The sequence below is a fragment of the Caretta caretta genome, chromosome 15 (genome assembly GCF_965140235.1).
Source record: "Caretta caretta isolate rCarCar2 chromosome 15, rCarCar1.hap1, whole genome shotgun sequence".
In the NCBI taxonomy this organism is placed as follows: Eukaryota; Metazoa; Chordata; order Testudines; family Cheloniidae; genus Caretta; species Caretta caretta.
Genome location: NC_134220.1, coordinates 28,005,176 through 28,029,224, shown reverse-complemented (window position 1 = coordinate 28,029,224; position 24,049 = coordinate 28,005,176). Strand labels below are relative to the sequence as shown.

Here is a 24,049-nt window from a genome sequence, read left to right as displayed (position 1 = left end):
ACCCTTACAAGAATGTGTTGTAGGTACAAATCTGCATTGGCTAAGGGGGATAGAAAGACTGTTGTGCTGACTAAAGACAGCCGAGAAGCAGTACAACCTGGGATTGTCAAGCGCCAGTAGAATCCCCATGTTTTGGTGAAAAAGATATTTTTTTTTTTACAGCAATCCTCAAAGGTCCCAGTCTGGATCAGGACGCTATTGTTCTAGGTGCTGTATGAACATAGGTTTAAAAAGTACTTGCCCCAAAGAGCTTAGTCTGAGGCCCTGATACTGCAAACGCTTAGGTACACGCTTAACTTTAAGTACCTGAGAAGTCCTAGGAAAGTCCATGGGGGAATATGTACAATCTTAGTTAAGCACGTGGATATGTGTCTGCAGGATTGGAGATTAATTTAAGATGAGATGCAACAAGCTTGTAACAACAGAAAGGAATCCAATAAGGAGATATTCATCCTATAAAAATTGAATAACTGATGATGGCTAGAAAATAAAACTGGTCAGTTTGGATTCTTTTGCCAAGATGAGTAAAAAGTAAATCCATTAAATCCTTTCTGTAGTAGTAACCTAGGCAAAGGAATCTTAAACATGATTTGAGGATGTTCTTTAAGACAGCATGGCAAAGAACGTAGAGTTCCATAAATGTAAGACAAAATGTGGCAAATATGTCTAGTGCATTAAATGTGATCAGACCGATTTTTCGAATGACATGGCATATGTTGTTTGACGTTTCAGTACAGGTGAAACCTAAGAATATTGAAGTCTAGGTTAAAATCCGTGTATGTGCAGGGGGGGCGGGGGGAGATATGAATTGTCTGTTTCCAGTATGGAGTCCCTATTTGGTATGGCAACACCCATTTTTTCATTGTGTGTGTGTGTGTATATCTATATATATCTCCCTACTGTATTTTCCACTGCATGCATCTGATGAAGTGGGTTTTAGCCCACAAAAGCTTATGCCCAAATACATTTGTTAGTCTCTAAGGTGCCACAAGTACTACTCGTTCTTTTTGCTGATACAGACTAACACGGCTACCACTCTGAAACCTATTGAGGAGGTCACTTATAAGAGTAGTAATAGTCCATCTGAGGTGTGATAGGTATGACTGAATGACTGCCTGTTGGCATGGAAACAAACTAGTGTGAACAGCCTCCCTGCAGGGCTGAACTGACTGATTGTTAAAGTGAAGTCTAATCTCACCAAGGATTTTCCCTCTGCAAATGGAATTAAACAGTATAGGATTGTCTGTAGCCAGGAGACCTCCAAATGACTTTGACTGCTTCCCTGTCAAAAGCACTTTAGTTGTACCGCCACTTAATGAGGTCATTCTGAGAAAGCCAAAATGGGCTATGCTGTTCAGTGAGGCAGCATGATCTGGCGAACTGAATACAAGTCTGGAAGCAGAAATTCCTGCCTTCTAATCTTGATTTCTTGTGTAAAACATAACCTAGCTGTACAAGGGTACAGCATTTACCTGCCTTAAAGTTACGATGATTGATTGATTTTTGATATATTGAACAGTGCCCTGAAGAGGTAAAGCACTAGATAAATATTAAGCTTTTAGAATACCCCATGGGAATATATAAGATGTATTCAAATTGTGGCACTCTATAGAGATCCTTGGGTCAAATGGTTAGCAGCAGTTCAGAGGATTAGATAATCATGATCATAGTTTTAGCTAGCAACACTGCAAAGAATAGAAAAGCACTCAATACAAAGACTTGAAGGTGGGACATGATTGTAGGAGGATGGACAGGCGTTCTCCCTTGTGGCATAGCATTTTGGTTAGGTGGGTGCATAGGTGTGCTTGGGGGCCCTGCTTTTTTCAGACATGCTAAATACCCATAGCTCCCATTGACTTTAAGTGGAGTTGTGGGCGCTCAGTGCTTCTGAAAGCCAGGCCCTATGCCTCTTTCACTTCTGTGAAGCACCATCAGCCATGACTGGATGCATGATTCCAGACTGCACGGAGCAGTGGTGTTTTCGAATGTGTCAAACCTCATGACTGGCAGGGTTACCTACAGTGAGGGTGTAGCGAAGTCCATAGAGAGCATATTAAAGGCACACTGCCAGGTTAAAATTCAGATATTAGAAGAAAACCCTTACCTGATACCAGTTAGAGAACTGCAAAAAATCACTTCACCATTTATGCAGTTTTAGCGTCGCTTAGCTTGGATAATGAAATGAAACTTAGTTGCACTTTGGTTTGTGGTCACTTTCGCCATACAGTTCTCATGCACTCATGTAGTGTTCACATCCAAACAAAGCTACTTGATAAACTACCATAAACACTAGTGATGCACTGCCAACATTTTAACAAGGGGCTCCTACCAAATTCCCCCCAGACCCTGTGACAAGGCCAGTTCCCCAAATGTTATGAGCCTGCAGGTAGGATAGGGTGAGTGCACATGGAATCTATTAATCTGTTTCCCTAGTTGGGGGGCAGGGGAAAAGTGCTCTGGTAACCAAGGAAGAAGACAATTTGGCAAATCAGCCCTTTTGCTCACAATGTATCTCAGTTCCTGAAGGTGGCCCAGAGTATATTGCTAGCACAGTGTAGTGTGCAGCATGGATAACTTGCATTAGGAATTGGTATAATTCCTTGTAAGGCAATTGGAGGGTCCTTGTTTGTGAAAAAACTTCTGAAAATGCTATCCAGTTGATCCCATCTGATCCATTCCAAAGACAGGTACCTTGCGGTTCATAAATATTTGTGTGAGCCTCAGGGATATCTCTTGCAGGGCTGACCTACTGTTTACAGTTTGACTCCATCAGAGAGGGAAATAGGGTGATCAGATGTCCTGATTTTATAGGGACGCTCCCAATATTTGGGGCTTTTTCTTATATCGGTATTACCCCCCACCCCCTCCTCCTGACTTTTCACACTTTCTATCTGGTCACCCTAGATGGAAATCACCTCAGACCTCTTCAGTTTGGCTGCATATGTTTGCTAAGAGGTTATGGGAGCACCCAAGAGCTCCCTCCAGCACATCAGATGGAAACAGAAGAGTAAATGTCAGGGGTAGCAAAGCTTTAGTAATATAATGTATTGAAGCTGCTGAGAGCAGTTCCAGTAGCTGAGTTTAGCGCTCTCTCTAGATACTGTAGCATCAATCTGCCAAGAGATAGAACACATGCAGCAAAGATTATGGTCCTGAATTGATGGCTGTTGTCTGCTGGTTATGTAGCAGTTTAAGTTTCTCTCTAGCCACCAGTGGCAAAGACAAAACCCATTGAAACATCTCAGCCAGAAGTCTAGGGCACCAGTTCAGATTCAGCGCTGGTCAGGTCTGACCGAAAGCTGTTACAAGCTGCTGGCAGTCTACGTGAAGGGAGTTTGGTGCTGAATTAGTTTCTAATGGACAGGTATCTGTAATGAATAAACAACATTTTAAAATTGCCATTTCAGCTGATGTCCTTGTTGGTGTGGCTGTTTCAGTAAAGGGACATGGAGTGTAAAGAAATTTTTCTCTGTCAGTGGGGCAGTGTTGGAAATCTCCAATGCTGTTGCCCATTGTCTGAAGTGTCAATTTTGTACTAAAACTAGCTTAGCATATCCCTGAGCCTGAATTCCAAGAGTACACCATAGTCCCCTTTCATTCCCATCCATGTTTGCAGTATCACTGCTGTAGGAATGTATCAATACCTGGGTTAAATGTCAGAAAAGTCTCCTTTCTGACTTGACTGGGTGGAAAAGGTTATAACGGGAGCAGCTGGGACATTGTACTGTCTCTGCAAGGAGGGGAGGATTTCTTGTGACACTTCATTCTTTAGCACTATATTCTTTATATAAACATTCACGTTTCCTATTGGAATCAGCAGAGCAAATCCTACAGGAGAGGTCAAGGCAATCAAATCCATAAACCTAGGTAAGATTAGAAGGGAGGTGATCCCTCCTTCCTATAAGCCCTGGGGTATGGATGGGTCAGTCATCTGGTTCCTGTTCTGGGTGCAAGTCAGAACAATTGATCACATGGCTTGTGGCTTGGCCAATGGCACAATCCAGCCTAACCTTTGTGAACTGGCCTTCAAGGCCATTGAAACCACAAGAGCAAGATGCAGCCTGCTGTGCAAGGGGGGATAAGGAAAAGCCCTGTGGCTCTTCCCTTTCTACTTCTGCACTAGTGACTGAGACTTGGAGGTAGAACCTAGGCCCCTGGCATCTCTGTTAATGGAAAAGACCTTTGCTTTGGGAGGGGGAGAAGAGGTGATCAGGCAAAGCCAGAACACTTGCCATCTCTATTTTGTGGACTCCATCAATGCCAGCTCCATTTTGCCTGCTCTGGAGAAGAGAGGGTTGTGCCTGAGAAAAATATCCTTAAGACAAAGTGGATGAGGTAATATCTTTTATTGGACAAACTTCTGTTGGTGAGGGACAACTCAGAGCTCTTCTTCAGGCCTGTAGTGGAGTGGTCACCCTGCTCCAGTCCTGGAAGGGTTAAAAGCAGCCCTGGAGAGGGCTGCAGCTGGGTAAAAGGGATTAAGAACAGCTGGGGAAGCTGACTGAGTAGCTGACCACAGCTGTGGCCAGCTTAATTAGGGCCCAGCTCGCTCTGATAAGAAGGCTGTGGGCTAGAAGCCCAGAAGTCTCACTTTAGCCCTGGAGCGGGAAGGGTTGAGCTACCTGGGAGCAAGGTACCTGAGGTGGAGCAGTGCTGGGGAAGGGCAAAGGGAGCTGGGGAGCTCCAGCCTGTTAAACCCCCAGGCTGCAGGCCTTGGTGAAGGCCCAGAAAGGTACTGGGGCTGTAGAGGGCCAGCCTGGGAATAGGTAGAAGCAGCTGGTCCTACCCCTTGCCAATGATGAGTGCCCATTAGACTGTAGTCTGCCCCAGTGAATGGGGGCTAGATGATGACTAGCAGTAGCCACTGAGGCAAGGTCAGTTTAGAGGGGTGGGGGTTCCTGAGGGAGGGGAGACCCAGATGGGGGTACTGCTGGGGCCGAACCCTGAGGGAAAGGGGCCCTGGGGTCTGGGAGGGACATGGGGCCAGTGGCAGGCGAGACACCGGCCTGCAGAGGGCGCTCCGTAGGTTGGAGAGCTAATGCCAGGGATGATGAGTAGGAGCTGCTGCAGTGGTGAGTCCTCACCTTGCTACAAGGCCCTGTGTAGTTCAAAAGCTTGTCTCTCTCACCAACACAAGTTGGTCCAATAAAGATATTACCTCACCCAACTTGTCTCTCTCATATCCTGGGATTAATGTAGCTGCACCACCACTGCATACAGAAATATCCTTGATGTTTTTCTGAAATTTGACTGCATGGGAGAAGAGCAAGAGGATATCCCCAGAAAATGTAGGGGAAATATTGCATTCTGAACCAGAGAGACTGTCTGAAGGGTAAAAGAAATGGGAACTTGCATATGAGGCAGGGATGAAAGGACTCTTCCCTAGAGAGAAGCTCTGCAGGCGAGAATGGAAAAAGTGCTTGTATGGCATGAGACTGTTGCTCTGTATGTAGAGCAGAGCCTTCCCTTTTGGTCTGAGGACTTTTATTTTAGATTAAGGAAAAGGACAGGAATGAACAAGAGAGAGCATGGTGTGTGTTACTCTGTAACAGGCTGCAGCAGCTGAGAACAAAGTGGCTGCTGAAACCCAGTCATGGAAAACTTTCAGAATGTAAAGCAGTGGAACAAAGAAAACAAGGCACCACAAAGTTCATAGCTATATACACCACCATATCCTTTCTCGTCTCCGCTTCAAACAGCGAGCAGCATGTCAAGGGATGGAATGTGGGAACCTAAAGCACCTATGGCAGTTGAAGCATTGGTTGGAAGAAAGGCCAGCAGGAAACCCCCTTCAGAACCAGAGAGGAACAGTTAGCAAGGAAACTTTAATACGGAAACCAGGGGAACTGTCAGAGAGGAAACTGAGATGAAACCAACAGACCCCGAAAGAGTATCAAAGAAAACCAGATAGCAATCCACATGCTAAGTGAATATCATGTCCTGAATGTCCTCCCCCTGCATTGCTGGTATGAGGGGTCTGACTTATCATCTGTTTAAATGCAACCTTTTTCTCCATTGAGTGAACTCCTTGTTTCTAAAGCACTAATTTGGTTCTGAGAATGATAAACTGGCTGCATGGATGGAAGAGGGGTATACTGAAGTATCTATGGCCTGGCTGACACTTAAAATTTAGGTTGACGTAGCTATGTCAGTCAGGGGTATGAAAAATACACCCCCCTGAGAGCTGTAACTATGACAACCTAACCCCCAGGATAGAGGCAGCTCTGTCAACAGAAGAATACTTCCATCAACCTAGCTACTGTTGCTCAGGAAGGTGGACTTCCTACACCAACAGAAAAGCTCCTTCTGTCAGTGTAGGCTGCTTCTATATGCTATGGGCTCACACCAGCGTAGCTATGAGCATGATTAGGGTATAGTTCATATAGTGTTGATGTACACTATGTAACTGCTTTTGGAGGTGTAGGATTGCAGTCCTGACTAGGTTAGGAGGCTCTGTGTCCTCTACCTTGAGATGCACATGTGCTCTGTAGAAGAGTTTGAGAGCATGATGCCTGTAGAACTATACTGGAGATAAGCTTTGAGGTAATAGTTGCTTTACCTACTGCTACCTTCTAGTAGTAATACTTGGGATTTTTTATCTGTAGCTAATCAAAATGCATTTATGAAGAAGGGTTAGTAATAATGGTGAAATGACATGCCAAAGAATGAACAGTAAATTGCTTGGCAGAGGTGGGAGTGGAACAGTCTCCTGATTTGTAGTCCTGTGCCCAATTCAATTCGCACTAAACTTAATGTAAGTTTTTCCACATTTTTTCTAGTGACAATCAGATCAGACTCCTAGTGCTCTCCCTGCTGGACCACGATCCTCCCCTAGAAAACATGCTCTTGTTTAAATGGTCCATTCCTGAGATTAACTTTAATTAAAAAAAAAAATGGTTGTAGCTGGCAAAATATGCTTGTCACATCTCTGTAGCTTTTGTCCAAGGCCTTATCTACATTAACATTTTTCTTAATCTCCCACTGGTGGCAGCAACAGTTAAAATGCTAGTTTAGACTAACCATCGGCATTTTAGCCTTTGTCACCGACCTCTCCTTTGAGCTGGATGACATCATGGTGGTTTTAAATGCTGGTGGCTGGTCTACATGAGTGGTGGAACTGCACTGATGGTAGTTCAACTGTAAGAAAGAATTACCAAAATGATAGTGTAGACGTACCTCCAGAAATGTACGCTGTGGGAGTTAGTAAATCACTTTCGGAATTCCAAGCAATGAGGAGATACTATATGGCAATGGGGTGGGAGGGGGAGGAAAGAGAATGAAGGAGTCAAATATGTAGCAGTGCAGCTGTAGCTGCTTCAGTCCTGGGATATTACAGAGACTAGGTGGGTGAGATCTTTATTGGACCACCTTCTATTGGTGAGAGAGACAAGCTTTCAGGCCTCCCAGCTCTTCTTCAGCTCTTGGAGTACCTGTCCCAGATCTGAAGAGCTCCATGTGGCTGGAAAGTTTTTCTCTCACCAACAGGAGAGAAACTGCTCATCTTTTGACTTACATGCCAGTTCTAAAACAGAGCTTTGTTTTTGTTCACTGTTGTATAGGTATCTCATTCAGGTTTGGCAGGTATCGCGTTCCTCATGTAAAATAAACATTCGCTTCACTGGCTAGTTAAGATGTCTTTCCTGGATGTATTTTTCTCTTCCTTTGACAGCGGGACTTTTTAGGTGCTTGAACAGAGAACTAAAATTTGTGTCTCAAAGTAGGACTATGAATTTGGGAAAGAAGTTACTTAGTCTCTTTCTGAATATTTTTGTTAAAGATCAACTTCTATTATAATTAGGGATTTAAGCTGTTAGCATTGCTTATATAAAAGGAGAGTGTTACTGTCAGCTGCGTCATCACAGGCATGTGTGCATCACCTTGTTAAATATGGTCCCCTCCTCAATGGTTCCAGCAAGAGAACAATACCAGGTAAAGAATGATCATATGATCAGAGATTGAATTCATGAGAGCCTCAGACCCATCAACTGCTGTAAAATAAGATAAATTATCATAAATAGTTGCGTTCTTTGAAAGCTTCTTAACTCCTGATCCTTCCCCTAGCTAAACCTGTACATAAATCAGTCATGCTGAATTGTCTAGTATATAAGGTGCCTGCTGAAGGTATCCAAAGGCAATATAAAACTGGCAGTACAAAGTATTAAAAACCCACCTAAATACAGACAACTGAACTACACAGTTGGACAACACCAGCTGCATCTGGCACAAAGGCAAACCCAATAACCATGAGCAGACCACCCCACCAACAAAAGAGAACACTTCTCAACTGCTGCAAAGATAGTGTGGAAAGGGAAAAACAAATCAATGGACGGCCAACAAAAATAAAAGGGATTTGTACTATGCCCTGAAACAGTGGTTCTTAAACTGCATTCTATAGAAAACATCCAGGTGATGTTACAGATGCTGTGTGGCATGTGCCATTTTTTTAATCCAAGTCGAGGTCTGAATTTGGCCATCAGGATTTAGAGACTTTTTTGATTAAACTAATTGGCTGTCTCGTCTCTCTTGACGTAAGTCTTTCTTTGGCACACATTCACTTGTGATCAAACTTGCAGATCTCACCACAAAGAGTAGAGGCAAAACTCATAGATCAACAGAGCCAAACTGCAAAGTGACTAGAGAGATTATAGTATGCAAGGGAGAGGAAACAAACCTCACAGAAGAGGGATAGGCAGAACATAAAAAAATCATGTACTCAGCACCAGAAGTTGGCAGAAAGATGTGGGATTGAGAGGCAGTCTCTCTCTCCTATGTGGTTCTCAGTTTTCCTATTACAGGTCCAATGTCTTTAAAGGCAGTCACTGAGGAACTCCAGTAGACATCAATCACTTAACACCCAGGTTGCTATACCAGGCATTAACAAGAGACTGTTTTTATACAATACCCAAAATGTAAAAGAAAATTTGTTTAAATATCTGCGTTCATACTAGATCTCTTGGGATGCATTGCCATAGGCTGCTTCCAAGTGCACTCATTCCAGCATCTCTGAACTGCAAGGACTGTCAATCTCATGCATGCCAGATCATGCTACTGACTTTCTTTCTAGCTTTGTTTCTGGATCAGATAAGTGTTTAGTACCTGCATATCAAACTGATAGTATGCTCTTACTTAAAATATTTTTCTAGAATTAAAATTTAATATGCAAAAATCTATTGAATAATCAATTGTATGTTGTCAATTTTACTTGCTTTAATTGTATCTTGTCATTTCCTTTACATTCGGGGCACATTGGTACATCACTAGACACAATCCTTTTCAGCTCCAACTAAACTGAAAGATCTAAAATATGCCTTGAAACAAGCTTGAAAGTCTCTTAACTGCTACATTATTTGTATTGTAGTAGCCTGTTGAGGCCCCTGTCGTGATTAAAGCACCATATTACTAGGAACTGTATGTATGATGATCTCTTCAGGCAATGCTCTGAAGACCTTAGTCTAATTTAGGTGTTCAGGATACTTGCTTCACTTTATAAAAACATGCAGGTTGCCTTTAAAGAAAATAAAACTTTTTTTTTAAATTATTTAAGGCTCAAGATCATCTCTAGTAGCAGGCACCAGGTGCGTTACAGAGTTTTGGCATAAGACTAATTTTGCTGCAAATGTCATCGAAACCTGTGCTGGGGTAACTTTAGCCGTCTCCAACGCTGCATACAGAAGTCTCTTCCACAAACTGCATAAATACTTTATGTTCATGACTTTTAATTCCTGCGGTTATGAAATCACTAGTTTCCCACAAAACTTACTGAAAAGGGGAGAAAAAAGAGAGCTTTAAATTTCTGGCTCCACACAGTGCAAGCATTTCCAATTAAATATAAAGAATTCTTTCTTCTGTGTCCACTTCAGTTGGCATCTACTGTCACACAGCCAATAATGTCACCACATCATTATTCAGGCCTGTAAGATAAAACAAAACAAGAAACTTAGCAGCCAAAAGTGTACACATGTGGGGGAAATTCTAATTTAAGAAACTTAAATGTTGCTGGGTTTCTTACCATTGTGTTTTACCACCCACAACTCTGCCAAACCTATAGGAAAACTTGATTTACAAGCAAGGTGTATAAATAACGCCTGCCTAGCAGCATTCCTTTTTATTACACTTCCATTCTCTGGGATTCCTAGAGAGTTGCCATGAATAGATTAGCCTCAAGAATTTTGAGTAACCATGGTTATAAATCAATTTATTCTCCTGGTTTTGAAATTCCATCTGTTCATGCTAATTATGTACATGACAGACTTTTAGCAGGTCAGTCCAGATTTTATTTTTACATATTAGAATGAATTGGCTGCACTTCCATGCTTCTGGAAATGACAAGTAGAATAAAGTAACTGGTACAAGGAACACCTCAAAGAGATCTAAAGTTAAAATTTATGTTTAAGATTGGCTGATTTTCAATACCATACATTAATAAAATGTCTTGCAACCAGGGTTAGTTGGCGTTTCAGCACTTACAGTATGTCCTGCCTTCTACCAATTATGGCAATCCAACATTAACTGTATAAAGTTTTTTTTGAATGTCTTAAACTGCATTTAAAAAAAATTAAGTACTGAAGGAGTTGGCAAAATGTGATAACCCAGTGGGATCCATTTCAGCTTTGTTTAAATACAAAGCTAATGCTGTTATCAGTTACTGATGTTATGTGGTAAATCTACATTTAAAGGACCACTGATTCCTCAAAATTTGAAACTACTTGTTTAGAAGTTTGCATATATCATTTGAGTTTGGTTTTTTGTTTGGTAGCTGGGGCAATTTGCTTAAGCGGACTGAAATTAAGAAACTCAGTGTAGCCTTGGATAAGTCTTTTAAAAGGTGAAATGCAAAGGCAAAAGAACGATTTGTTCCTTTACTACTTTTCTGACTGCAGATGGGCTTGAGCTTTTTTCAAATGTCTTTTATATAAATATTAGATCTTTATTTCCTTCTCTGGTGGAGGCTCTGAAGAGTGATGTCATACACAACTGTAATCTGAGCTGCCTCACTTCCTCCTCCAGGTGAAGGAAACAGTTTCCTAAAATCCAGAGAGATGAGGGAATGTTACAGCTCCGGGGTCAGCTGCATGCCTATGTGCTCCAGCAAAGAGGGAAGCAAAGATTTTTAAATGTTACCTGAGGTCAATTCTGTAGCTAGAACTAGTAAAAGCCTTAACCTCTATCTCCGTTTTCTTTGCGTAAAACAGGTATACTGTATTTATCTTCCTCACAGGAATTTTAAGAATGTTTGCAAAAGTGATTTGAAGATGTAAGGCACAATAATTATTAACCACTAATTCCCATAATTGTTTTATCTATTAGCAGTCCTCTAAAATGTGTGAATTTATGGGAGGAGGGGCATACAGTGTTCATAAACTTGAAATAACACCGTGCATTACAAATCTCGAGGTCTGGGCCCATTTTTTTTTTTTTAAAACCATCTAATGCCCGAATCCTGCAATCAGGAGCCTGCTCTGCCTCCGGGAAGTCTGCCAGGTCCCAGGAGTGCAGAAGTCTCTGCTAGGGGACCCTATTGCAGGGCTGGGCCCTCAACAGCCCCAACCCCAGCAGGTAACCGGAGCGGGAGCAGACAGCAGTGGAGCAAGCTGTGGAGCAGCCGGAGGTAACGCGGCACAGGGGAGCGTCTGTGGTCCCAGCCTCGCCCCAGGGGGCTCCACTGAGCCCTCAGCTGCCCGGCAGCGGGGTCTGCGGCTGCTGCAGGGAGGGCGGCCGGGGGCCCGGCGCCCCGCCGCGGACGGAGGGGGGGGGGGGCACGGTAAGGTAGGTGCCCGCGCAGCTGCCTCCACTGCCCTGCCCCGGCGCTGCTGGAGGGCGGGCCGAGGGAGCAGCGGCGGGGAGCGCTCTCCTCCAGCGGCGCCGGGGAGCGCCTGGGCCGGGCTCTGAGGGGCGGGCTGGGGGCCGCCCACACCCCGGCAGGGAACGAGCCAGCGCGGCGTGGAGGGAGGGACGGGAAGACGGAGCGTCGCCCCGCCGGCGTTAGTGCCGTCGCCCCCCCCCCCCCCCCCGGTGTCCCTGGGCCCGTCCCCGGCCGCCTCACGTGTCCCGGCCGGCGCTCGCTCCCCGGCCGCCCCTTCACCCGCCGCTTCCCCGCTCAGACCCTTCCGACTTCCCGTAAAGAGTCCGGCCGCGGGGAGGCTCCCGGCGGCGGGGCGGAGCGGAGCCGGGCTCCCGAACGCCCCCGGCCGGGTCCTCCGGGCCGCGGGGCTGGGCGCGGCCGCCCGGCGGGGCGCTGTCAGGCGGCGGGCAGGGCTGGGCGGGCAGGTACGCAGCGCGCCTCCCCTCCCCCCGCCGGATCCCTCCGCGCCCCGCTGCCCGCGCGCTCGCGCTCCCCCTCCCTGCCTCCCTCCCGGCCCGGCTCACACTGTTTGGGAGCAACCGGCCGAGACAGCGGCGGCTCCGGAGCAGCGAGCGAGCGAGCGCAGCAGGCCCCGGCCCGGCCCCTTCGACATGTCCCTCAAGCAGCAGCAGCAGCAGGCGGCCCAGGCCGCCGGCAACAACCGCAAACCCCCCGGCGGCGGCGGCGGCGGCGGCAGCGGCGGCCCCGGCATCCCGGCAGCAGCGGGGGGAGGCGGCGGCGGCGGGCGGCAGAATATGGGCAGGTGGGTCTGGGGCGCGGGCCTGGGCGGGGGGAGAGCGGGCCGCAGAGCAGCGCTTCCGCGCGGGCCTTCAGCGGCCCCCGGCCTGGAAGGGAGGGTGGGGGCGCGGCAGAGGACGCGGCGCGGGCCGGGCGCTGATTCCCTTTCCCTGCTAGGCCGCGGCGAGGCGGCGGAGCGGGGGCGATTGGGTGGGTGGGTCTAGTCCGCCGGAGATGCCGGGCAGGGGGAAGGGGCACCCGGCCCGGGGGGGGGGGGGGCTGGGCCTGGCATCGTGGGGAGGGTGAAGGGCACCTGGCCCTGGGGGGGGGGCTGGGCTTGGCATCGCCGGGGGGAGGGGGGTGAAGGGGCCCCCGGCCCTGGAGGGGGGGAGGAGCTGGCCTGGGCCTGGCATCGCCGGGGGGAGGGGGGTGAAGGGACCCTCGGCCCTGGAGGCGGGGGCTGGGCCTGGCATCGCGGGGAGGGGAAGGGGGGGAAGGGGGCCCCCGGCCCTGGAGGCGGGGGCTGGGCCTGGCATGGCCGGGGGGAGGGGGGTGAAGGGGCCCCCGGCCCTGGAGAGGGGGAGGAGCTGGCCTGGGCCTGGCATCGCGGGGAGGGGGGTGAAGGGGCCCCCGGCCCTGGAGGCGGGCGAGGGCAGCGGCGCGGCCGGGGAGGGGCAGCCCACTCGGGGGCTGGTGGCTCCGCAGTGGAGCAGGCGCTGCTAGGCCTCTGTTTCCCAGGCCGAGGCTGCAGCAAAGCCAAGGCCGGCTCGCGAAGGGCGCTCGTGCCGCCGAGGGGGCCGGCTCCCGTCGTGCGGCCTAAGGCCGGAAGGTGCCGGCTGAGGGGCTCGCTCGGCCGGCGGGCGGGCGGGTCCCGCTTGCGGGAGGAGGGGACTAAACCCCACCTGCGAGGGTGGGGGAAGGAGGGCCCGGCCCAGCGAGTGGGCGCCCTGCCCGCAGCCAGGCCGGCGCGCCTGCTGCCGGTACAGAGGTGACCATTTTATTTTCGAAATAGGCGTTGTATGGAGACCCGCGTAGTGAGTCTGCTCCAGCCCGGCGGCTCGCACTGCAGTAGGCGGCTCGTCCCCGCCGGGCCGCCTGCTAGGGGCACTGCTTAAAGTGTCCGAGTCTGCAAATGCCGGTGAAGGTGATTCACGTTAACCCCTGCAGAGGAGACGAGGTTTTTAAGCACACTTGCTCATGGAGTGAAATGCCATCCAAGTCCGTAATGTGAAGACGTTTTTCACTGGTGGGAGGTGTCAGGGGTTCTCATCGCCCACTGTTGGTACTGAGACTCCCCCTGCAACTTCTGACCCTGTATCAGAGCTGCTATCCTTTGCTTGATGATTGGGTATGATTCTCAGGGCAAAGATATGCTCCCAATTCTTCATCTTCCAAAGGGTTCCACTGTTTAGTTGTGCTTGCCTCTGTCACCTCCCCCTCCCCATCATGTAGACTTTCTGGTATCCTGGATCTCCTGACACCTTGAGAGATCAGGCATAATGTTTCCCTTTTGGAGTTCCTGGTCTCAGGGCACTTGGTATTTAAGTTTTCCCTCTTCCATTATGCTCTAGTTTGGCAGTTCTACTCTTACTCAGTTCTGTGTGCTAGCAGTAAAACAAAATATATTAGACAACTGTTGTGGGACACATCTGAAAGCAGGATTTTACTTCATTACCAGTCAATAAAACAAAGTGGGGGAAAAGATCTAGGGTGAAAAGAACAATGCAAACTAAAAATGTATTGACACTTTGAGCAGTTTGCTGAAGTGATTTCTTGAATTCAACATTCCTCTCTTAAAATTTTAGTGGGGACGTGAACCCTTTTGTAAGTGTGTGCAAAAGAAAGGGTGTCAGCTCATGTTTCCTGCTCAAATTCCAATGAAAGCAATTACATTCTTCTTACCTATGTTACCCTTTTGGTTTCAAGTGGATAAATTGTTACAGGGACAGTTAACTTGACGTTCAGTTTATGTAACCTGTACAGCACTTTGAGAGCTTTCTAGATGAAGGATCCTGTAAAATTGAGACTTTCTCTCACTGGAAGTCTTGCCAAGGTGCTGAATGAAGCACCTTTAAAACACTCCCACTGGTATCTTAGAGAAAAATCTTAATTTTGGATTATCAGTGTTATTAAAATTTACCTCATGCTGCAAATTTGTATGTATGCTCTGTTTCAGAGTAACAGCCATGTTAGTCTGTATCTGTAAAAAGAAAAGGAGTACTTGTGACACCTTAGAGACTAACAAATTTATTTGAGCATAAGCTTTCGTGATGAATCTGATGAAATGAGCTGTTGCTCAAATAAATTTGTTAGTCTCTAAGGTGCCACAAGTACTCCTTTTCTTTTTATGTATGTCCTGTTTGTGTGCAGAGTTTAAAGAACAGTTTGTTTTTTAAAAATGTGTTTTACAATCTTTGTGCCTTGGTATTAAACTTTGTAATGAAAAATTAAATTGTTTCTTGCTTGTGGTAAGCTGGTTTCTTAACACTTTTATTACTTATAACTCCATAATGTTTACATGCGTAATACATTCTTGAGATGCACATGCTGTTGCTTTGCATGGGTAGTCAGATTTTTAGGAGTTGAAATTTGGCCATAAAGCTCATTTGCGCTATTGGAGGCAAAATGTTTATAATGGTAGAAATTAGTAAGGACAAGCACCTGCTTCTCTTTTGATAGTGGGATGGAATGCTTCCTTGCGTTGCTTAATTCACTAGATTTGCTTTCAGAATGATTGCTTAACTACCCTTATATAAGAAAAAGATTTGTGTGTTTTGGGTGGGGGATTAGCAGCCTCTCAGTAAGAATATTTAGAAAACAAAACCTCTCAAAAAGAAGCAGATGTGTCTCTTACAAACTGGCAAATGTGTTAAATGCCATACTTATTTATGGTCTGTATGTGGAATATGGCATATATGGACATAACATGCTGTTGGTATCCTCTGTCCAACCGCTGAAAAAACTATTACAAAAAATACAGACACTGTATACAGACCTGACAAGCTACAGCATGCTAGTCAAACATTCTCAAATTATATTTTGATGTTTGGTTCAGTTTTATCCAATTATAAATTTAGTTATTCTGCATCTCTCCTGTAATCGTAAACAGTTGCATCAGTCTCATCAGGAGGCACCATCCAAAGGAAAATTGTATTATTACAAGGAAATATCAATATTTTTGTCCTCAGGCAACGTTATTTAAAACAATCTTTTAAATCAGGGTCTACTTTGAGTAGTTGAGTTACAATTGTAGAAAACTATTTTTCTGTACTTTAGCATCTTGATCAATTGCCCAACTGTGCTGAACATTCAGTTTTAAAGGGATGTAAGTTAAAAGTATTTTAAAAATTCCTTGCTTATAAACAGATTAAAGCTGAAATGATTGAAAACTCCCTTTTTCACTATTAATGCTAATTGTTCTCTATCAGATTTCCTTTTAGGCGATGAAGTAGGTTAGTCATTTTCACTTTTCAGTAGTCTCATCAAAAAGCCTACACCAAGAGCAGGAGGAAGAATGGTTGTCCCACCTGGACAGAAACTAGTTGAGAATATTCAGTGTATGCTAACTCCTAGATACTATTGTAGTGGCTTCTTTTAAAATGCAGACTGGTTGTGCCAGAGTCAAAGTTAAACCACCACTTTCTCTACCCTAAAGAGCTTACTGTCCTCTGTGCTTGTGTGCATGCACGCTTTTAGTAGTGACCTCAGTTGACTAGAAGCCTTCACCTCTGTCACAGTAACCATTTTATGATATAGTAATCATTCCCTTGGTGTCTTATTGAATACCTGTAACTTTTTTTCATTTTTGTACATTGTGTTAGTAACTGTTTTAGGGAAAGGTGGGCTGTTTTGTGTGTAAAGTGTCTGACTAGGAGTTGATTTGTGTGATTTAGGGTAAGTTACTAAATTTCTCTGTTCCTCACTTTTCTCAGCTGCCGAATTAGGATAATTTCCTATTTTATCTCTCAGTGCTCCTTCAAGGTTTAACTTACCATTTTAAAGCACTTGGAGGTCCTTGGATGGAGGGCACTACATGTGTAAAATATTTTCCAGGATTACATAATCTTCTGTGGTGGTCAAGTTTATAATAAAATCTACATCAAATTAGTTAGTAACTCATATTGCTGGAATGTAACACTGTTAAATTATCAAACAGAATAACTTGCAACCTACAGGTCACTCTTAATTGTAGATTGCTACTAATGTTCATAAACAGTTATCAGTGTGATGTTTGTTTCATACTTTCTAGAAAGTGCAATTGACAATATGAATGGTTGTGATTTGCAACAATTATGTGAAGAAGGCTCTTCAGTGCCTCTCTTATCAACAGTCCTCCTTTATATAAGAGGTGTATATAAAAGAGACACTGATACAAGTTACTGAGCTGTAACTTTGACCTCATGTTCACTGTTTATTTACAGGATGGAGTAAGTGTACTTTAAAAGGAGTTTAGCATTAAGTAGACAGTATTGTAGAAAATCTACTGAAAAATCTTGCTTTAATACTTCATGTAGGATTTTTAATCTGTGGTACACAAACATTTTTATAAAGACAGTCTGATTTTGCAAGATGCTGAACTCAGCTGAGGTAGATAGACTTTTGTAGAGGTTCTCAGAAGATGCAGGCAGTTATGCATGCACAAATAGGTCGACACAAGGTGACTACATCAACCTGACTTTGTAGTGTAGACCAGGCCTGAGAGAATCTGTTGGAGAAAAAAGTACAATTGTCTGTTAAGGTATTTCTCTAATACAAGAAACTGGTTTACAGTTTCTAGGCAATTATTTTGTAGGGAAAGCATTCTGAAGCCAACTCATCCCATATATCGTCTTTGAAGCCTTAGTACTACTAATTGATGCCCCCAAAAGTCTTCTCTTTGCTCTGTTCAATTTAACAATTGTAGTTTGCAGTTGCTTGTTTTAAACTGTCTGCCCTAGCTATTTCCATTAAATGCAGTGTATGTATGGAGATGTTTCTAATGTTCAGTCTTGTATAGCAAAATCAATGAAACCAACAAAATATTCCATTTGGAGAAAAATCATGAGACTTTATGTATATTGTTGGAAAACTAAGTTCTCTTTCTTTAAACATTCATGTGTTCTTTGTATGTTTTTTTTTTTTAACTAGAAAAATTTATAAAAGTTGACAATTCTTTAAATAGTTTAAAGGAACTGCTTTCTGCTTGTATTTATATTCGTACGATATTTGAAGCTTAGGTGATAATAACTGAAGTATAATTGTGTAGCATTTATAAATAGTATGATTTACCTTTTATAAACCTAGAAAACTTACTTACCAAGAAAACTTACTTACCATTTCACATATGGGATAATAAATACCCTTTTGTAACAGTCTGAATTTTCAATGTGACTTCTGAGCACAACAGACTCATAATGTAAATATTGACCTGATATGAGAAGTTTGCTATTTTGGCGCTCTTCCTACAAAATAATGGCTTAAACTGTTTCTTTTGTGAGACACATACTCTAACAGACAACGTCTGTGCCTTTATCTGTGATTTTGCTCCCCCACCATGCATGGAATGATTTCCAAGTTTAGTCTGCCAGCTGCTACCCTCTTAGTCAAATCCCTCCTTAACCTCACTTCTGCAGTGCCCACAAGAAGTGAGTAATAATTTATTACATTAGAAACTTAGGTTTCAGAGTAGCAGCCGTATTAGTCTGTATCCGTAAAAAGAAAAGGAGTACTTGTGGTACCTTAGAGACTAACAAATGTATTTGAGCATAAGCTTTCGTGAGCGACAGCTCACTTCATCGGATGCATACAGTGGAAAATATAGTGGGGAGATTTTATATACACAGAGAACATGAAACAATGCGTGTTACCATACAGACTGTAACAAGAGTGATCAGGAAAGGTGAGCTATTACCAGCAGGAGAGGGGGGTGTGGGGGGGGAGCCTTTTGTAGTGATAATCAAGGTGGGCCGTTTCCAGCAGTTTACAAGAACAGTAGGAGGGGAAATAGTGTTACTTTGTGTAATGACACATCCACTCCCAGTCTTTATTCAAGCGTAAGTTAATTGTATCCAGTTTGCAAATTAGTTCCAATTCAGCAGTCTCTCCTTGGAGTCTGAAACTTAGCTGAACAGTCAGGATATGCACTGCTTAGACAATCTGCATGGTAATTGCTGTGATTGCTTTCCCTTCTCACCTCCTCCTGTCCTTACTGGTCGTTACATTCATTTAGGTTATGTCTCAGTCCCTGACCCAAAGAGTTTACCATTAATCTATATCTCTCTGCTTAGTTAAAATCTAATATGCTGTTGGGTGCTATGAACATAATAAATTATAATGGCTCAGAATATTATTTATTGTACTTCTGCAAGGATGCTTTGAGGTTGAGCCTTTTCTTATTGGGATAGAAACATCAAGTTGATTGGCCTCTATTAGAAGGCACGTACCACTGTGGTTGCATTGCAAGATATAAGCAGAATGATATTAAAATCTTGGTTTCAGAGTAGCAGTCGTGTTAATCTTTATTCGCAAAAAGAACTGGAGTACTTGTGGCACCTTAGAGACTAACAAATTTATTGTGAGCATAAGCTTTCGTGAGCTACAGCTCACTTCATCGGATGCATTCAGTGGGAAAATACAGTGGGGAGATTTATATACACAGAACATGAAACAGTGGGTGTTACCATACACACTGTAACGAGAGTGATCAGGTAAGGTGAGCTCTTACCAGCAGGAAAGCGTGGGGTGGGGGGGCGCGACCCTTTGTAGTAATAATCAAGGTGGGCCATTTCCAGAAGTTGACAAGAACATCTGAGGAACGGGGGGAGGGGGGGATAGTTTTACTTTTTGTAATGACCCATCCACTCCCAGTCTTTATTCAAGCCTAAGTTAATTCCAATTCAGCAGTCTCTCGTTGGAGTCTGTTTTTGAAGTTTTTGTTGAAGAATTGCCACTTTTAGGTCTGTAATTGAGTGACCAAAGAGATTGAAGTGTTCTCCGACTGGTCTTTGAATGTTATAATTCTTGATGTCTGATTTCTGTCCATTTATTCTTTTACGTAGAGGCTGTTCAGTTTGGCCAGTGTACAAGGAAGAGGGGCATTGCTGGCACATGATAGCATATATCACATTGGTAGATGTGCAGGTGAACGAGCCTCTGATAGTGTGGCTGATGTGATTAGGCCCTGTGATGGTGTCCCCTGAATAGATATGTGGACACAGTTGGCAACGGGCTTTGTTGCAAGGATAGGTTCCTGGGTTAGTGGTTCTGTTGTGTGGTTGCAGGTGAGTATTTGCTTCAGGTTGGGGGGCTGTCTGTAAGCAAGGACTGGCCTGTCTCCGAAGATCTGTGAGAGTGATGGGTCGTCCTTCAGAATAGGTTGTAGATCCTCGATGATGCTTGGAGAGGTTTTAGTTGGGGGCTGAAGGTGATGACTAGTGGCGTTCACCCATTGTTTCATGTTCTCTTGTGTATATAAATCTCCCCACTATATTTTCCACTGAATGCATCCGATGAAGTGAGCTGTAGCTTACAAAAGCTTATTCTCAAATAAATTTGTTAGTCTCTAAGGTGCCGCAAGTACTCCTTTTCTTTTTATTAAAATCTTGGTGAATTCCCCCCCCCCCCCCCCCCCCGTTCCTTAGGGCTTAAGATGTAGCTTGAAAACAAGAAGTATGATTCAGAAAGGTATCTAGTAGCTCATAATGCAGTAGGCGAAAACCCAATAGTTAATCTAACTCTTGAACCAATTTAGAATTTGAGAAATTACTGCTAGTGGGGACAAGGAGAATTTTTGCTGAGGACCATTGCTACAGAAACAAAGGAAAAAACAGTAACTTTGTTAATGGAAGTGCTGCAGCAGATGTGGAATTTATAACTTCGCGCACACTGAAAATGTTAAAAGAAAAACTGCAACCATTTTGCTCAGTCCAGCAGCCTAAAAGCTTATAGGCTAAGAAGCACTTCTTACTAGAATAAAACTGTGATTTCTTAATCTTTTCAGCTGTGATGGTCACTTTTAAATGTTGGAGGCATCCAGGTTACTAAAATGACTCTTGACACCAACAAAAGAGAGTCTGGTGAAGAATCTCCAAGCTAATTTCTAGCCTGCTTTGAGGCTGGTTGAGTCAGCTGTCTGACTTTTCTGTAATGTTTAAAAGTTAAATGTTTTGAACATTAGTGTAATAGAGCACAATGAAAACTCAGCTATAGCTTCTTTCATGGAGCTCTCACCTCTGATTACATCACTTTTTTGCCTTCTGCATGAGTGGCACAGATGGATGTTCCTATGTTACAGGAACATGAAGGGCTCACCATGCCAGAGCATGTAGTTTGACAAGTGATTAATCTAGTCAGCTACTTGTAACCAAAGCTCAAAATAAAGTGCGTGGCACTATTTTGTGATGCTAATGGAGAGGCGGAGAACTCATGCAAATAAACTTTTATTTACTTCCCTGGTTTATAATGTTTCACTAGACTTCTGAAAACTAATTGGGCAGCTTGTCTTCTGAATGACCTGTATTTTATTACTAATTATGGGGCATCATCAGTATGCGTGAGGCTGTGTAAAACAGAAAGAAGGATGAAGTCATGCTTCAAGAACAGTGGTTCTCAACCTATTTACCATTGACGGCCGCATATGCAGCTCTCTGTGTGCTATGTGGGCTGCATCCACACAATATATATACTACCTGTATGGTCCTGAGGATGTCACATTAGCCACAGCTGTGTGCTGATTGGCCAGCAGGCCGTGGGTTGAGAACCGCTGCTCTAGAAGCTTATATTTTAAACAGGGCAGCCAACAGTTCAGAGTCTTCCTCTTCCCCTTCTTCTTCTTAATACAAAGAGAAGTCTTGGACAGACCAAAAAACACTGAATCTGTGACATTTTATCACAGTGATGAACCTGTAGGGCTACTCGTGAGCAGCTACCTTAGCATTCAGTATCACTTTTCAGAAAATGTGTGATTCTAGGTACTTGTAGGACCACCAGTACTTGTGCTTTTTGTGTGGTTACATGTGCAATTGACCTAACATAGACTTTAAGGCCAAAAGGGACTATTACTATGATTCAGAAAGATATTACACAATATATTCCAGTGTAGAAGATTTCATTCTTCAAATGTGCCAAATATGGAATACGTAAGACAGTTGGAAAATTATTTGTATGCTGGTACCTTTTAAATTGGCACTAGGAATTTAAGACTTGTCTCCATGAGGAAGTTATTCTGGAAGAAGACTGGGTGTGAATTTTAAAGTGCCACAGCTATTCTGGAATAACTCCCTGCATGGACACCCTTATTCCAGAATAAGGTCTGGTCTACAGTTAAATTTTTAGATTGGCATAGCTGAGAGATATGTGAAATTCACACTTCTGAGTGCTATAGCTATGGTGACCTAACCCCTGGTGTAGATGCAACTAGATCAATGGAAGAATTCTTCTATCAGCCTTGCTACCACCACTCGGGGAGGTGGATACCTAAAGCAATGGAAAAACCCCTTCTGTCACTGTGGGCTGCATCTATACTATGGGGTTATGGTGGCATAATAGCAGTACTATAGACCACTGTAGTCCCTGTAGCATAGATGAGCCTTAGGAGTGTCCACATGAGGGAGCTATTGCAGAATAGCGATTCCAGCCAGATTCCCTATGTAGACAAGTCCTTATTCAGATAGTTGCAAATTCTTTCATGTTTTTTTTTTATGCAGCTCTATAAAAGGTAAACACATGGACTCAGAAGTGCTAATATTCAGTCAACTTTTTTCTTAATGTTGGAAATGTAGATCTTTTTCTACATATGAACATCTTATGCTTTATATCACTTTGTAAAGTAATTTGAGTGTAATTCAAAAGCACTATAGAAGTGTTTGTTACTGCTATGCAGGTCTAATGCCAGACAGACTCTCGCCTATAGCTGGTGCCTGGTAGTGTCTGCTATAGGTTCGAGACACTTCCATAATCCCTTGTTTTGAGTTGCATAAAGCATAAGCTTTAGTTTTGGGCCTGACATTTTCTGTAGTTGACGTTGGCCTTTATTTTTGTAAATGTTTGAAGAAAAAATGGTTAGCTGTTCTGGATTTTGTTTTAGTTTTGGAAGGGTGAAAAAGTCTCTCATTTTTAAGTAAGGCAAGTTGCTTTCTGACTCTTATATAATGAACTGCCCAATATAGTAGTACCAGATTTTCAGAATGGCTATTCAGATCCTTTTTTATTTACAGAAAAACAAATTCTAACGTTTTAGAAACTCATGTTTTGCACTGTTAATGTTTAATATTAGGCATGCCAATTTATTTTACTACTGACAGTGTCTTCATAGTTTATATCTCACCTCATACAGATTTCAGTGCAGAAACAGATTCAGGATTGAAAGCTGTTTGAACTTTAGAATGAACACTTTCTGAGTTTGGGATCACCACAGAAAGAAAGTGCCTTTCAAATTCCTCTAATCTAAATAGCCTCCAGAATTTTTCTTTGGAGTGGCAGGAGGCAAGATGATCAGATTAAAATGCAAAAAACTTACATTATGTAACATTAAGGTTATAAAATTAGAAGTCTGAAGTCAGAAATGCAAAAGTTGTGGCTTAACATGAAACCAGAACACTATTCTCATGGGCATGTGCATTTTGTGATAATACTGTTTCAAAATAAAATTTATTAAATACAAAAACTTTTTTACAATCTTAGATACACGTGTAATATCTGTAATATTGCTATGCTTTATTCTAGAGTACTATGGTATCAGCGCCTTTTAGTAGAATAAAAATGCTATAATTCACACTTATTTGCTTATAAAGTTGCCACTTCTGTTTCTGGATGTACGTTAGTATTCTCAGTTATGACTCTGCAGTGGTACTTGACTCTATAACTTGAAACGTCAAATAATTACCTTTGTGACACATAGCACTTGGTCATAAATACATGATAACTTAAGTATAAAAAGGGCTAGTATTTAAGAGGTAACAAGTCTTAAAGTGAAATTGATTTAGAAATGTTCCTTCACTGCTATGTTCCTTGGTCTGTTGTAGATGTAGAAATGGTATCTTTTTAAGATTAGTAAAATGATTCTAAATTAGGTTTTCTCTTGATAGAGGAAAATGTTAGAGGAGCTTTAATATTTATCTTTGCTTTTTTTTTTTTTTTTTTTAAAAGATGTAAGGGAAACTTTATTGGGATAAAACGCTTCTTCCTCTTTGAGATTGATATTTTTTCTCCAACACCTGTAATCTGGGTAGGTTTCCTGTACTCAACCAGTTTCCCTGAATACTTGAGTTCAAGTGATGTCTAATTTCAGCAATCTTATTGTCTTGTTTCTATTGAATCTGATACATATTTAATAATTTCAGAGGTCGCAGCAGTGGCAAAGGGCCACCTCAGCCTACAGTAAGTACATATTTCATTGTTTCTCATAGTACTATGTTGCTTTGCATGGAAATTTAATATCTAACAACTTGAAAATTTCAACTCTTGTTTCAGGAAAATAAACTTAAATCTCTA

At 43.4% G+C, this 24,049-nt stretch overlaps 1 protein-coding gene and 1 long non-coding RNA gene across 12 annotated transcripts in view; one reads left to right on the top strand and one right to left on the bottom strand.

Annotated features, from left to right (window-relative positions):
- Positions 1-9,182: 9,182 nt before the first annotated feature.
- On the bottom strand, positions 9,183-12,488 carry LOC142069327 (uncharacterized). Its single transcript, XR_012665099.1, has 2 exons — positions 12,367-12,488; positions 9,183-9,911 (listed from the first exon to the last, which is right to left on the bottom strand). It is a non-coding gene; the product is annotated as an uncharacterized LOC142069327 (long non-coding RNA).
- The window catches only part of ATXN2 (ataxin 2), a 75,840-nt gene continuing 64,244 nt past the window's right edge, over positions 12,454-24,049 (top strand). For 10 of the 11 annotated variants that reach the window (XM_048820908.2, XM_048820917.2, XM_048820916.2 and 7 more), the window contains exons 1-2: positions 12,454-12,605; positions 23,899-23,935. In XM_048820908.2, coding sequence (XP_048676865.2) covers positions 12,454-12,605; positions 23,899-23,935 — 189 coding nt within the window. Of the gene's footprint in view, positions 12,606-23,711; positions 23,784-23,898; positions 23,936-24,049 lie in introns of those variants that run through there. The other variant, XM_048820910.2, reaches the window with a different exon arrangement.